Source organism: Periplaneta americana, chromosome 10 (genome assembly GCF_040183065.1).
Source record: "Periplaneta americana isolate PAMFEO1 chromosome 10, P.americana_PAMFEO1_priV1, whole genome shotgun sequence".
Lineage (NCBI taxonomy): Eukaryota > Metazoa > Arthropoda > Insecta > Blattodea > Blattidae > Periplaneta > Periplaneta americana.
In genome coordinates, this window is record NC_091126.1 from 75082427 (window position 1) to 75097921 (window position 15495).

At 35.3% G+C, this 15495-nt stretch overlaps 1 protein-coding gene across 14 annotated transcripts in view; it reads left to right on the plus strand.

Moving 5' to 3' along the window:
* Nucleotides 1-15495, plus strand: part of siz (Brefeldin-resistant Arf-GEF family protein schizo) — a 177563-nt gene that overhangs the window by 142549 nt on the left and 19519 nt on the right. For all 14 annotated transcript variants that reach the window (XM_069837699.1, XM_069837704.1, XM_069837700.1 and 11 more), the window contains one exon: nt 2543-2682. In XM_069837699.1, coding sequence (XP_069693800.1) covers nt 2543-2682 — 140 coding nt within the window. The remainder of the gene's footprint in view (nt 1-2542; nt 2683-15495) is intronic.

A 15495-nucleotide genomic window follows, 5' to 3' on the forward strand; every position in this document is an offset into this window, starting at 1 on the left:
CAATTTGCAGTGTAGACTTCAACAGTGCAGTGATATTGGCGTAAGAATTTAATACCCAACCTGATAACACTGCACCATGAAAGTGGCTAAAAAACCCTTCGATAACACTACTGCACTAAAACTCTCCCCTTTAGAAGCTGATTACACACCACTTTATTTTCTCTCTCCTCTTCCCATTATCTTCCTTAGAACTGATGTTTGATAGTGGTAGGATTTGTGATTTTTTTGGTCAGATGTACGTACATTATATCAGTGTTTATTTTATTCAATTCATGTGACTAGCAGTAAAGTTTATATACCGGTAGTGAAATAGTTTATATAGTGACATTTAATTATTCTAAAATATTGCAGTATATTAAAGAATGATAGTTTTGATTGTTACCAATTCCATATTTCCGGCATAAGTAACCGAAACTAAAATAAATATAATTACTTACCATTCTATCCATATATATTCTATAATTTTATGTGGTTTTCGTAACCCCAGCCAGGATTTAACTTTAGGTAATTTTTTTACATTTACTTGACACTAGACAATAAACGAAGGGACTCTGGCATGGAATATGCATGATGGTGGACCTGCAGTAAGAAAACATAGACTATTATATTGATAATGGGTAAACAACCATGGCTAGGCGAAATTCGAACCCATGACTGATTTTAATACATTTTTAAAGCTGTGCAGCTTATTTAAAATTTCAGGTTTATAGAAAAGTGACTGGAAAATGCCATTATATTCCTTCCTAAATGTGGGATGTGCTCTGTAATTTTCAAACCCTTTTTATGGCTCCTCTTGTGTTATGTATTAAATATTGGTATTGTGGTCGTAAATTTTTGCTCCTCAATACTGCAGAACGTTCTTCATAAAGTGAAGGTTCAGTCACAATATAGATTACAATGTCAGCTATACTCTTAATATTATATTGAGAATATAATTTTAAATTCCTTGTTCCTAATGTGTTTGATTAATTTTACGATCTTAAAATGAAACTAACTGATTGAGGAAATTAACTTACTTAACATTGTGGTGCTTTTTTCACTATTAATTTTCAAAGGTACATGATTTCACTAATTCCTTTTTTCGTATGTGGTACTAACTATGCTTACTTAATAACTTGCAAATACACAATTACTAGATTATACACTGTACTATTTTTTGTGTTGAACTTATTGTGCTGGGTTGCAACTCAAATAATGGCCTCCATTGAGTGTGGAGTATTACAAATATTTTTCAAACTCAAAATAATTGTCGTCTTACTCCTCTCTCTCTCTTAGCTTGAATTCTGTAAAAATAAACGTCTGTTTTTTAAGATTGAGTCATATCCATAAACCAATACAGTGGGTCAAAACTGTGAAAACATAAATTAATGAATGCTCTTATCATAACACAGTCCTGAATATATGCAACGGTGACTTACTGAAGTCCTATATACTTTACTTACGGAAAATCCAAATAAATTTTAAATTGTAAACATGTAGGCCTATAGAAATTGTCCAGACTTTTAGTGAACATATTTCTTTCCTCTCCCCTTAATCATTCAACATAGTATCCTCTAAGACAGTACCTTTCATAGTTCTGTCTTCACTACTTTCGGTGTTAATATTTATCTCAGACATGAATCTAACTTTTAATATTCGGTCGTAGTATTGCTATTATAAGCACTAGTTTCTGTACAAAGTTAAAACAAAATCAGTTTTTTTTTGTAATGAGCATCTTTTTGTTGTTGTTGCAATATGTTCAGTTTAAAAGGGGATCACGCATTGAAGAGCACATAACATAACTACGTGTATAGTTTGTTTGTAGTAGTAGGTAATTAGTATTAATATTATTTATTAATAGTCCAAAAGTACATAAACTTAATATTAAAACTGATACATGCACAAATAGTGATTATACACAATAAATACACAATTTAATGACAAATTTTCTATCATATAACTATTTAACTTATGTTGGTTTAACTTACACTTACTTCTGGTTTTAGTGCAAGTTCTCACCCTATCGCATTTATTTTAAACATTCAAACTTCTTTACTTGCTAAGTTTGAAATTCTCTTTTTTAACTCTATAATAAACAAGTGTATATAAATCGTCCCTGCTGTTATATTCATCTAATTATCTTTTACAATAGACATATTTATATTTTAAATTTCAGTTCCTCGTTTACATAATAGTAGTACCAGTAGGTAATGTAGGCCTATATATCATAATTAGTAATCAGGCTACAATAAATTGTTGTGGAAAAATGCATTGAAATGGAGAGACATCATTTCCATCATATGCTGTAGCTGTCTGTGACAGGTCCACTTTTAAATTGAATGCTTGGTATAAATGAAAATGCAGTGGTATATTAATTCACTTGTTTACAATGCCTCTTTTCGTGATATATTTTTGCAACTCACACTTTGAAAAACAGTAGATTCCTTTTTTATTATTATTATTATTATTATTATTATTATTATTATTATTATTATTATTATATAGAAATTAAACTATTTATTTCTCTTGATTGATAATGAATATTTTTGAATATTACTTCTAGGTATTGATGATGGTGCAGACATAGACCGTGATATACTCGTTGGTATATATGAGAGAGTGAAAGCCAATGAATTCAAACCTGGGTCTGACCATGTCACGCAAGTTATGAAAGTTCAGTCAACAATCGTCGGAAAGAAACCAGTAAGTATATATATACGAATGTCCTAGTTAGTTAGAATAAAAATTGCATATTTCTGCCTGTAAAACACTACAAAATATTAGAGATTTCTTTTTGTAGTGTTTCTCCCTTTCTATTCCTCCTCCCCTCTACCACCTTCTGTGGGTCGCACAATTATTTCTCCCTGTATATGTTAAATTACTTCCTGAAATGAGACATTATGGGCCATTCTTAGCGCGGGCTTCCTGTGGATGAGCAGCGAACTGACGTTTTTCGTATTCATAAACCAGTGTTAGCGATGTATGATATGATATGAATCCTGTACAAGTAATCAGTCGATAGCCGGGGCTAGGTTAGCATGCTCATAGCGCGGGCTAGCGAAATGTCTATGCATAGCACCCTTATAGATTAAATGCACAAGTTACGAAAAAATAAGAATATGACGAATGTTTTGTATTTCTGCTCGTGAAAAATATTTCTCATGAGATTACTTAATACTTCTCCCACGAAATTTTTAAGTTTCTTTTGTAACATTGCCTTCCTTTCATCTATTTGGAATCTACGGATAAATAATTTTATAGTATTTATTTTATTAATTATAAGTGCTTATGCTCTCGTGTGTGTGTGTGTGTGTGTGTGCGTGCGTGCGTGCGTGCGTGCGTGCGTGCGCGCGTTTTTTTTGCCTGTTTTTTTAAGGAAGTTGAGTGAAATATTCTGACGTTTTTAAAATCCTTATTTCTAACTCAATTTATTAATTAAACAAAAACATGCCATTAATATCTTCTTTTAAATTTTCTTTCCCATTTACAAGTAACTAGTCCACACCTGTGGAGTAATGGTTAGCGCGTCTGGCCGCAAAACCAGGTGGCCCATGTTCGATTCCCAGTTGGGGCAAGTTACCTGGTTGAGGTTTTTTTCCGGGGTTTTCCCTCGAGCAAATGCTGGGTAACTTTAGGTGCTGGACTCCAGACTCATTTCACCTGAATTATCATCTTCATCTTATTCAGATGCTAAATAATTTAAAATGTTGAAAAGCGTAGTGAAATAACCTACTAAAATAAAATTTTACACGTAATTCGTTGTGTAGAGAACTCTTTAAAGATTTTTTTTTCAGTGATACATATCTGAGGAAGGGTGGAATCTTTTTAAACTTACAAAGCTATGTAGTGACATATATGTATTTCCTGAGCAACATTTTTATGATTTCTTTCTTCTCATTAAAGAAAGTACTTTTATGCTGCAAATGCCAATGTCGAGATTTTCATGGAAAAAGTCGTTTTCATCCTTAATACCAGAAAATAGGATTGGAATTCTTTCAGGATGTTAGCATGCCTGTCTGTACAGCGATTTATCTTAGATTATTTGACGTATTTTATTTATTTTCAATACCTATGAGTCAGTTTATAACGAAATTACGAGCATAAATATAGTAATTTTCAGTAAAAAATTACTGGGCCTTCATTTAAAATCAAAATCATTCAATGACGATCCACTTCAAAGTCCTAGACGATGTGTTTGCATAGAATCAATAGCTTAATGAGATGAGTCTCTTTGTAAAATTATTGAAAAAAATGGTTGGCTAAGCGTAATTACACTACTCAACAAATTTACATTTTTAAAATAAACTTTATTAAAATGCATGATTGAGGCTCAATTTGAACCTCTGAATTGTGGTTGGACAGAAGAAAATACCCAAATTGCTCCATTGGGTCACATTTCTGAGATTCTGATAAAAAGTGTTGTAATGTGCGTATGTATATATACCAATGCTGATACACAATTCATCTCCAAAAATATGTGTTATTTCATTTTAAAACTATAAAATAAATATGATTTTACACATACAATATGTAAGACGTGCAAGGAACTCCTAGTAAATGAAGTTTGTACTTAGCGTCAGAAATGTGTTTTTGTTTATTTTATCGTGTAGGTCAAATTGGACATTTCCCAGAGAAACCAGTAGTGATTCCCTATCATGGCTGGGTCCCAATGTCCTTGTTAACGTTTTTGCTTTGTAGTAGTGTCCTGATGCAGGCATTCTCCTTGTTTATCACCTACCCAAATTTGCGGAGAAAATGTCGAGTTGTAAATGCAGAAAATGAAGCCAAGTTTTTATAGCTATCTAGAAGATCATTCACCAAGTATACATAAATTGGGCCCTTTGTTTTTCCAAGAAATCCTGCAGTTAGCACTTTCAAAGATTCCCAGGCAGGCAATTCTAGTTTATTCAGTTCTTCATCAAAGCCTTATTCTTTAATATCTTTCTGGTTGCAGACCAGATAAAACTCCCTCCTTCAACTTGTTGTCACTGATGTCTGGAAATATTTTAATTAGATGCAGACCTGCATACAGATTTCTATCTAAGGCTTTAACAAATATATAAAAGAGATCTAATGTTATATGCAAATATGGTAGGAGTACATTAGCTGGGTCAATCAATTGAACATTTTTCTCATTTCTTTCACCAATTGTCAATGTATCTCTTAAAAAAAATCTACTGCAGAACATTAATAAATTTCCTATATAAGAAAAATAAATTATGACATAAAGAAATAAATATTTCGTTTAGACCCAGCCCTCTTTCATAGTGGCTTTTGTATCTCATCTTTTCGATTAACACAAGAAGTAACAATATTAAGTAAATCCACATTGCAAACCAAGAAGGAAGACAGCTACTTTTAAGATGCAACAAATATTTCACTGATATTGCTCATATTTAGTGGCATTGGAAATTACGGCCATATTTAGCAAGTTCCCCCTCCCCTTTCATTTCTACAGTGTCTACAACAGGAATGGATGGCATCTTGTTACTGTGTTGTAGAAGCACTTCTTTCAAACTACATTTTCATTCGTCTGTAGAAATTCACCAGTCCTGTGGTTCATAATGATAACTATTTCTATTAATCCTGCTTATATCTTTCCAAAGACACGATCAGTTTTGCATTTCGTAAAAAAAGAGTCTTCATTACTACTGTCTTCACGCTACGAGTTGGCGGGTGGAGTGGATAGGTGGGACGGGGGAACTTCACGCTACACTCTGACCTGTAAACGTCAGTCCACTTACCTGGCTGCAGGGGAACGAAGTCAGACATAAAAGATTCTTCATCTTCATCTTCGGTGTTGCTGTCGTTATGGCTGTCATCATCACTCTCATCACTGCTGTCATCGTCACTGGTGTCCGCGTCGCCAACATTAATGATGAACTCGTCTATAACGTCCTCCATTATTGCATCTTTCTCCCAGTAGTAGTTTTCAATATCACTCACTTGTTTACAGTATCCAGTCCAGTCTTCTTTAGTTACAGATTTGAGTCCATCTTGCACAAGTTCTTGCAGTCTTCTCAGTGACATATCACCCATTGTGTTATGTGACCTTACATAGTTCTTAACACTACTCCAAGCTAATTCAATAGCGCTTAGGTCACACATATACGGTGGTAACCTGACGACAGTGTGACCATGATTTGCAAATATCGTATCTATTTGGTACACTTTTTGCTTAGGACGAATTTGTTCAATTAACGAAAAAAGAGTGAACTTCCTCATATTTTCTTCACATGGCACTCCATGCCTTCGCAGGTAGTCCAACATTTCTTTTTTTACCGCTGATTTGGTTGGTACCTTATCTAATTGTTTTCCATGATAGGGTGCATTGTCCATGACGATTACAGATGGAGTAGACAGATTGGGAATAACTTTTTCAATCACCCACTTTTCGAAATTGTTAGAGTTCATCTGTCCATGATAGTCGCCTGTTGCTGTCCCCGCCTTGTATACTAATTCGCATCCTTCAATAAAGCCATTAATCCCACCCAGATGGACAACATTGAGTCTGTTAGACGCATTAACGGTAGTCAAAACTCCCATAATGTCTTTATGCTGCCAGCACTTGCGAAACGTTAAATTGGTGTCTACCCATGTCTCGTCCAGGTACAAGATTGGTTTACCCTCTTCCCTAAGCTTTCTAATTGTCTGTAGGTATCTACACCTCCAATTTACAATGTTTTCCCTTTCAATTAAAAATTTTCGTCTCGATGCACACTTCTTCCATCTGAAACCCATTTCCTTTAGTATTCGTCGTAATGTTGTCACCTTCCATTTGAAATCAATTCTGTCTTTTAACACAGGCAAAAGTTTCTTGCAGCTTGGTACTACTTTCTTGTTCAGATAAAAATCCTCAATTATGTCCTTTATCACTCTCCGGTCAAAGTCATCTACATTTGCGTTCCGATAGTCTGGACGTTTCCGTTTCTTTCCAGGTGTCGACAAAACACTTTCTTCTTCTTTGCAGTCTTTCCTTATACGCTGTATCGTTCTTATAGATACATTACAATACTTTTTTGCCCTTTCTGCAGATTTCGTAACAGGAATGCTAAGACATTGTTGTTCTTTTTCTTCATCACAGGATTTTATCACATTTGCAATAATATTTCTTTCTCCTCTATGGATTGTCAGTCCTTGTTTCCTCTTTGTCGACATATTTACAATTATTTGCAATTAATAAACCGCTATGTAATCCTAAACTACCACTATACAATAATAAAAACTCCACTAACTGTATTATAATCAACTATATTAACACCAGGAAAAAAACCTATTATTAAAGACTTGCGATATATTGAAACTATTCTTGTTGAAACAAATAAAACACAACCAAACGCCACTATTATTTCACAGACCCGCAGACACTCTCAAATATACGTGCAGTAGATGTTTGTGAAACAGGAATATTGCAGTGAACAGCGCGGTGCGCATGCGCGACTGTTTCCCCTCCGCCCCGTCTAAGTACTTCAGCCGCCTTCTCCTGGCGTGACAACAGTATCTCTGCATACATTAACACTTGTACCTGGGGCTAAGAAGTGCCACTGTTTCACTGTCTTGAAGCATGTAATTGGGCCTGTTGTTTCTAAATGTTGTCTCGCACTAAATCATTTGATTCAAATTGCTGATAGTTTAGACCAGTGGTACTCGCTAGAAATGAGAGGAGAGCCAAAAATGAGAAATAGTAATTTGCCGAGAACCACAATGCATTTCACAGTATTGAAGGTTAATAAAATGCGCCGATTTTTAACTATTATTATTGTCGTTGTTGCTATTATTATTATTATCATTATCATTATTATTATTATTATTATTATTATTATTATTATTATTATTATTATTATATCAATATAAAAGAACAGAGGTAACACACATTACTGATATTTTCAAGTTGAAGGGCAGACTCTACTACTCTTATGTAAAATCATATCAATACGAGCAGGTTGATTAGTTTTATTTCACCTGTATTCTGTTTTGAATTTCGAAATTGAGAAAATAAAGCATCATATACAGCTAGAAGGCACTCCTTAACAATCTCCGCATCTGTATATGTCTTAATTTCTGCTACATATTTCAATGCTTTTGATGTCAGTTCGTTTTTATGTACAGTGAAATACTTTACTTTATGTTGAGCTATTACAGACATTGTTAATATTTTCAGTTTTTCTATCCTTGATTAAAAATGTTTCGAACACTTATCAGAAATTTTTTAGTTCGTTATTTAACGACACTGTATCAACTGGTAGGTTATTTAGTGTCAATGATATTAGTGATAGCGAGATGGTATTTGGCGAGATGAGGCCGAGGATTTATCATAGATTACCTGACATTCGCCTTACGGTTGGGGAAAACCTCGGAAAAAATTCAACCAGTCAGTCCAAGTGGTACTCGTAACAGCATTTGAATACACGCTATTGTAATGTCTATTAGGATAAAAACGTTTATAATCCATTATTATATCAAGATATAATAAGCACATGGGACATGAACACCTTCACTGAAGTTTTCTTCAGTTACACATTATTACACAAATTAAAAAAAAAAATCTCAGAAAAGGAATAGTAATATTACTTCAAGAGCAGCATGCAGCTGCCACATAATGAGTATGACTGGTTTTGACCTTGCCAACTATTGAACTTACCATAATTTCGTGTGTTTATCCTTAATGTTAACTCTATATCAACCTCTAACAATGTTATGTACTTAATTTTATTTGCTTCTAAATTCGAAGTTAATAAATCACACTTTCCCCACAGTATTTTTTTCACTGGTTGATGATGGGTGGGTTGTTGTGATTGTACTGCTACAGATGGAGTGACAACTTCAGGTACCATCTTTATCTCCTCCTCGAAAATTCAGCAGTCATTCAGAAAGGGTTTTTGACCTGGGCACTTGTTCATAGGACAGAATAAGCCTTTGCTGACAAATGGCATTATTTCTTCTGCGATTAGTGACGACTTTTGTTGCTCAATGACGTGCACAAAATATATAGTTTTATACTCGTTTTCATTCATGTGTAGTTTGTGACTCAAAAACAGAGTCCAATGTAGACTTCTGTGTGCTATATTCATATTCAGCGCATCAAAATCATATATCATAAGGTTTAGTTTTGGTTACGGAATGGCTGTTGACTAATGTTGTTATATACAAGGGATAGTCGGATAATAAGTTTTTCTAGCCTACTATCTTCAGGAAAATTTATAGACGAGATACAAAATTATGTGGGCAGGAAGAGGGGCACTAGTCTTCTGTTTATCTACATTGTCCCTACCGACATTGATGCACGAGCTTGAAGAATCCCTTGATACAGACGAATGTGTCTATGCCTGCTTTAACATCGTTATTGGTGGTGAAATGGCGCCCTTCTAGTGTACTCTTTAACGTAGGGAAGAAATGGAAATTGTTGGGTGCCAGGTCGAGATGGTAGGGGGCATTGTCCAGGTGCTCCCAACCGAAGTTGGCAATATGGTTGACCATTGCTGCTGCCATGTGGGATCTCGCAATGTTGTGCAGAAGGATGACTTCTGCTATGAGAAGGCCAGGTTTCTTCCGTTGAATGACATTTTCTAGTCATGTCATTGTCTCGTGGTAGCATTTGACATTGATGGATCTTCTCTCCCCTTATTCTCTTTTCAAAAAAATCGAACAAAAGAACCCCTTAGGCGTCCAGAAACATATGATGGATGGATAGAACGCAGAATTCCTGCACGGAAATATCATATGTACTTCGGTACATCATAATAATCCCAAAACATAGTCAAAAGCACGTTGCCTGCTGAGAGAATTGTCTTGAACTTCTTTCGGACGGGAAATTTTGCATTGTTCCATGTCATGGAGGCAGCTTTGGACTCAGAGGTGAAATGATGGATCCAGCTCTTGTCTCCAGTCACCATTCAGAACAGAAACACATTTCCTTCCATCTCGTAGTGCAAGAGATTCTGCAGGCTTGTTTCCATTCTTTGTGACATGTGGTCTGGTGTGTGATGACACTTTGCAGTACGGCAGAATGTCAACATCGATAATTTTGTGGGCTGATGCATGGCCAATACAGACTTCAGTGGGAACATGACCCACTGTCACACACCTGTCTCATTGAATGAACTCGTCAACTCGTCCGCTAATGGTCTCATCTCCCATAACTTTTGCTGGGTACCCAGGTCTCGCATCATCCAACACATTCGTACGCTCGTCTCATAACTGCTGGCACCATTGCCGCAACATTTGTGTCGACATGATGCCAGGACCACACACTTCAACTAGATGTCTATGGTTTTCGTTACCAAGGGTCCCATGTGCCCATTTGTAGTGCACAACAGCTCGCACTTTCTCCATTGTTCACGATTGCAATACATGTCCGTTTTCCATGCTTGCCAGACACACATTATTCCATTGTCCTGTCTTTAACACAGCACTGTGCCTGCGCTATGATGAATGTAGTATGTTCCACAATAAACGAGGAGAAATGCCTGTGTAAATACAAAATATTAACAACTCACCAGTTCTACACATTCACGACTACCCCTTGTAGAATTATTTGTAATATTTTTTTTGCAAATGTTCTAAATTTTGAAAGCCCGAGGCTACACAGCAGGACAGGTATAGCAGAGAAAAGGGGGAGCAGGCTAATTTTCCGAGAATGTACCATCAATTGTAAACACTTCTATTACACATGAGTGAAACACAGAAGCAAAGTCGCAAAGATTTAAATTGGAAAAATGGAGCCTCAACAATATACAGGGCTACTACAAAAGAATCATTCGTTTTCAAACTGCTATATTTTCCAAAGTATTACTCGTACAACAATGAGTGATACATCAAAAGAACCGTACACGCAACACATTTATTCCCACACTCTACAAATGTTCTGCGGATGACACGACATATGTACAGGTGGTAGTCCAGTTTGTTCCACACATTGTGTAGTGTTGTCCTGTCAATGGCCATTACTGCATTATTGATGCGCTCCCTCAGCTGTACCAGTGTTTGTGGCAGTGAAGGTACGCAGACGCTATCCTTAATGTACCCCCAAAGTTAGAAGTCACATAGCATTAGGTCTGGTGACCTGGGGGGCCAAGGGAACAGAGCTTGGTCATCTGCACCAACACACCCTTGAATTGTCGATACCACCGCAAAATTCTCTGTTTACATGGCAGTTCGTGTCCATATTCTCGTTTGAATGTGCGTTGCACTGTTACAACAGATGTACATCTTGCATGTTCCAACACACACAAACTCTTTTGTTGTTTTGTCACCATTTTGTACAGGCACTACACTCGTGCTGCCAACTGGTGTACACAATGCAAACCAGGTGCGTTTCCGGTTCTTTTGATGTACCACTCATTGTTGTACGAGTAATACTGTGGAGAATATAGCAGTTCGAAAGTGAATGATTCTTTTGTAGTAGCCCTGTACTACTAAAATATTTTAATAGTGTACTGAGATACCTACATCATTTTCATCTCTTTTGGAGCCAAGTTTCTTAAAACGTGTATTGGAAATAACTATGATACATGTTAGTTATAGGTACCAGCAGGGGACTTTTGCAAATAATACATAAATGGTTTCTGCTACGACATCTAATAAATAGAGGGAATTTACAGTTTACTAGATATCAGAGATCTTCGTAATGGAGTGATACTGTTAATGAAATACGAAATTTTAATATTTTTAACCAGTGACTGCTCGTGGCTTCTAAAATTGGAAAGGTAGTTGTTGATATTTCTAAGTTTCATAATTAAAACATGTTAACACTCTATGCACAATAATAATAGCAAGAAAATACATGATAAAAGTACAGTAAATTCCAAAATAATTAAGCTTACCTAATTAATTTGCTTGTAGATGAAGTCCATCTGCCTCTCATTTTGTTCAGCAAAATGGTTGATGACATGTTCATTGAAGTCAGGAATGGATAGTAGAGTCACAGTCTAGTATATACAGTCGCGAAGCTCAATACGTAGTAAATATGCAAACATTAGGTAGTTGCTCACCACTAGGATCACTAATATCGCCTCATTACAGGCAATGCAAAATAGTACCGTCACAGTCTATTGTTTCTAGCACCCTCAAAACTCAAGCTTCGTGACTGTATATAGTAGACTGTGGTAGAGTATTCTCAATAGAACACATGGCTAATGCACTGAGCCTATCTTCCTTTATTGTATTCCTAGTGAAGGTTTTGATTCTCTCGAGAATTGAAAAACATCTTTCACACTCTGAGGTTGTCATAGGAATCATGCAAATAATTCATAAGAGTTTCACTGATTCCGGTAAAAGGGATTCTAAATTGTTCTCTTAAATGCAAAAAAATAAGTGTCTCATTTAAATGTAGAAGACATATACGCATGTAGACTTATGTAGGTAATACTGGATATTATTGTCATTAGAATATTATTAATATTTACTGAAGATAACACTTGCAGAACGTAATAACACTTAACATTCACTCCATAGGAACACTGACTTATTGATTTAAGAACTTCAATCTTAGGGTTAACTGTATTTATAAAAACAATTCCTTAAACTTGAGAAAGTGTATCTGTTGAGCTTCGTCTTTTCACTATATAGTTTTACCCCACTTATACACCATTTTCTCAGATTATATACTGATTTTTTCTTTCCTCGTTTCACACTACTTACAGATCTCATATTTTATCTCTGTCTCTGTGCAACATCACATTTGTGGTGGGGAGGTGAGGCGATGGGAGGAAAGCTGTAATGCTTTTCAATATGCTGATACTCACGTTGTAAGATAAGCCATTTGAAATTTAATGGCCACTGACCGTAGATATGTAATTCGAGATCTGTACTCGATTAACATTCTCTATACTTCTCCTTTTTTTCTGCCCGTCCTCTTTCCCAGTTATCTTCTTTCCTTCACTCATCATTCCTCCTCCCTTGCTTACTTCTATTTTCAAGATCTCTACTGCTGATGTCATGGGAGACTGCTATCTCCATCACTTTTCTGTTCCCTTCACTTCTGATGTGGACTTGAGGAGATGTCATTACTAATCTCATCCAGGTATCTGTTCCGTTCTTGTCCACTTTGCTCCTTCCTACACACACTCTCGTTTCCTGTTGACATTGATCCCTGAGAGGTTGTTCTTAAATCTGCCACTTGAATGGAATTTGTTGACTTTGCTGATTTCTGCAGAAATCCTTCCTATGCATACTCATGTGTCCTTGTCTTCTTGCCTTCTCCAACTTGACTCTTTTTCATCGAGTTTTTATTTGCAATACCTCTTACTTTCTTCTTTATCTCTGCCCTTTTCCTTTCATTTAAATTCTCATCATTTTCCGATTCATTCATGCTTTTGAGACAAAATTCGACATTTAATATTTCACCATTGGTTTTTAATTTATCTTTAACTAATCTTGCTTAACGTTCATTACTCTTAAGTGCTTTCAAAAAGGGCACTAACACCTTTCTTCTGCACCTCATCTCGTATTAAAAAACTTCCTCGATACTAATATTCGAGTCTTTTAATGCTTTCTTACTGGCCATAATTTTCTTCTTAAGTCATCAAATCCGCCAGCCTGACCACTCAATACTGTTGCTTTGTTTAAGAGTCATACTGGAAACGTCACATCTTATTACCCATGACAACTGAATTCATGAACTAGTTCGTTTCCGGTAGTCTTAATGAGTTCCCTGCTGTTTTCATATCTGAGCTGTTATTGTTCATCTGAAAATGAATGTGAAACAAACTGTTCACAGACCTTAGTTTTCTCTGAATTATGAGTTATTTTCAAATGAATGTACAGAACCTCTGAAATCAATCGAAGCTTTGCACATTGGTCAGTAGTATGATCATTACTTTCACTTGTATTACTTGACTATTTAGTACTAACTTCAACTCTGATATTCAAATCATATTATTTATTTTCCCAGTCTGTTCGTTTTGGCATGAGTCTCTTCCATGGTGGAAAGAGTTGTGTCACTCATAAACACAAGTATGAGACAGCCAATGAACTCCACTTACACAACACACATACTTCATCGTTCGAAATGTTTGTGACACTTTTGCCCAGTTGAACTCAAAATTACAGTTCACTTGTTCCATATTTGCTTCCCAACACATACATAAGATATTTGCAGTAAGTTCACACTACTTTTTCAAATGATGATAGTGTTGTAGCACTTTAGGAACTGTCACTCTTTGGATTCACATTTGGTTGTGGTAGTTGACAGCACCAGTTAATTGTTCATAGCACCAGTTCTGTTTTTGAATTGTTATGCTGTGTATACAAATTTGCTTGTCTATAATTTAAAAAATGGGACGCGATTTAACTCTGACGAGCCTCTGATCACTGTCCAACAAGGAGCTTCCAATATTTACATACTGTATTCCCACTATGAATGCATATCGGTGGGCCAGTTTAAAAGGGAAATAATTCAAAATGCAAAGCTTTGAGATAACTACATTTTAAAGTTTCGTCACAATCTAGTATATACAGTCACGAAGCTTAATACTTACTAAATATGCAAACGTAAACAGTTGAAATATGCATCCATAGATAGTTGCTCACCACCAGGATCGCTACTATTGCCTCATCACAGACTCTTTCCCTAGCAGACCATAAAATGTATTGTACTTTCGATATCGTGTTCTTTTAAAAAATTAACACCTTCCTTCCACTATTGAAATATGAAATACATAAGGTTTATATATTATTTTCATAAAATATATATTATATTCTATAAACTCACCTTCCTGGATCTTTCGGAAGAAGGATGACTCTAACCTATTTTTCTTACAATTTATAGTACTAAAGACGTCTCCTTGTCCCATATTATTATTATTATTATTATTATTCAAATTACTATATTTTAGCCATTTACCGATCATTTCACAGTTTACATAGCTTTTCACAAAAATGCTAAATACGGCACAGTCGATCTAAAAGGCCGTAATGTTTGTTCGGGTTTTCTATTTCAGTGTATGGAGCTCAGTGAAATATTATATTATAACTTTCTTGCTAAGCTTTATTTAGTGTAATGTGTCCATAAGTTCCGTTTACTTCTTGTTGCATAATATGTTGCAGAAAAATAATTACAAAACTGTGTTATTTTAATGTGAAGAGAATTTTGCATGTTAACATAATCTGTTCGCGTCAACATTTTAAGTTTAGAATGGAAGCTATTTTGAGATTTAATAAAAAAGAATTTATATTGTGATTTCAATTTAGCACATCTACCTTCCTTAATTTTAGACAAAACATTTACCATACCACTCCTATGATATTAGTGTACGTACAATTGTGTTACTTCGTCTCTTAAGTAGTATTGTAGATACAACAATTCAGTACTCAATTGTAGTATTAAAATACAGACAAATTGAATGTCCAGGGTATCATACATGACATTATGCTTAATTATAATGCATAATTGCGAATTTAGGAATATAAGTTAGATATAGTAAACATAACCTATATTTTCATATGAATGGCAAGGCATAGGAGATCACTAAATTTAGACAGAAAGGGGCAACTGGTATAGTAAACATAACCTATAAT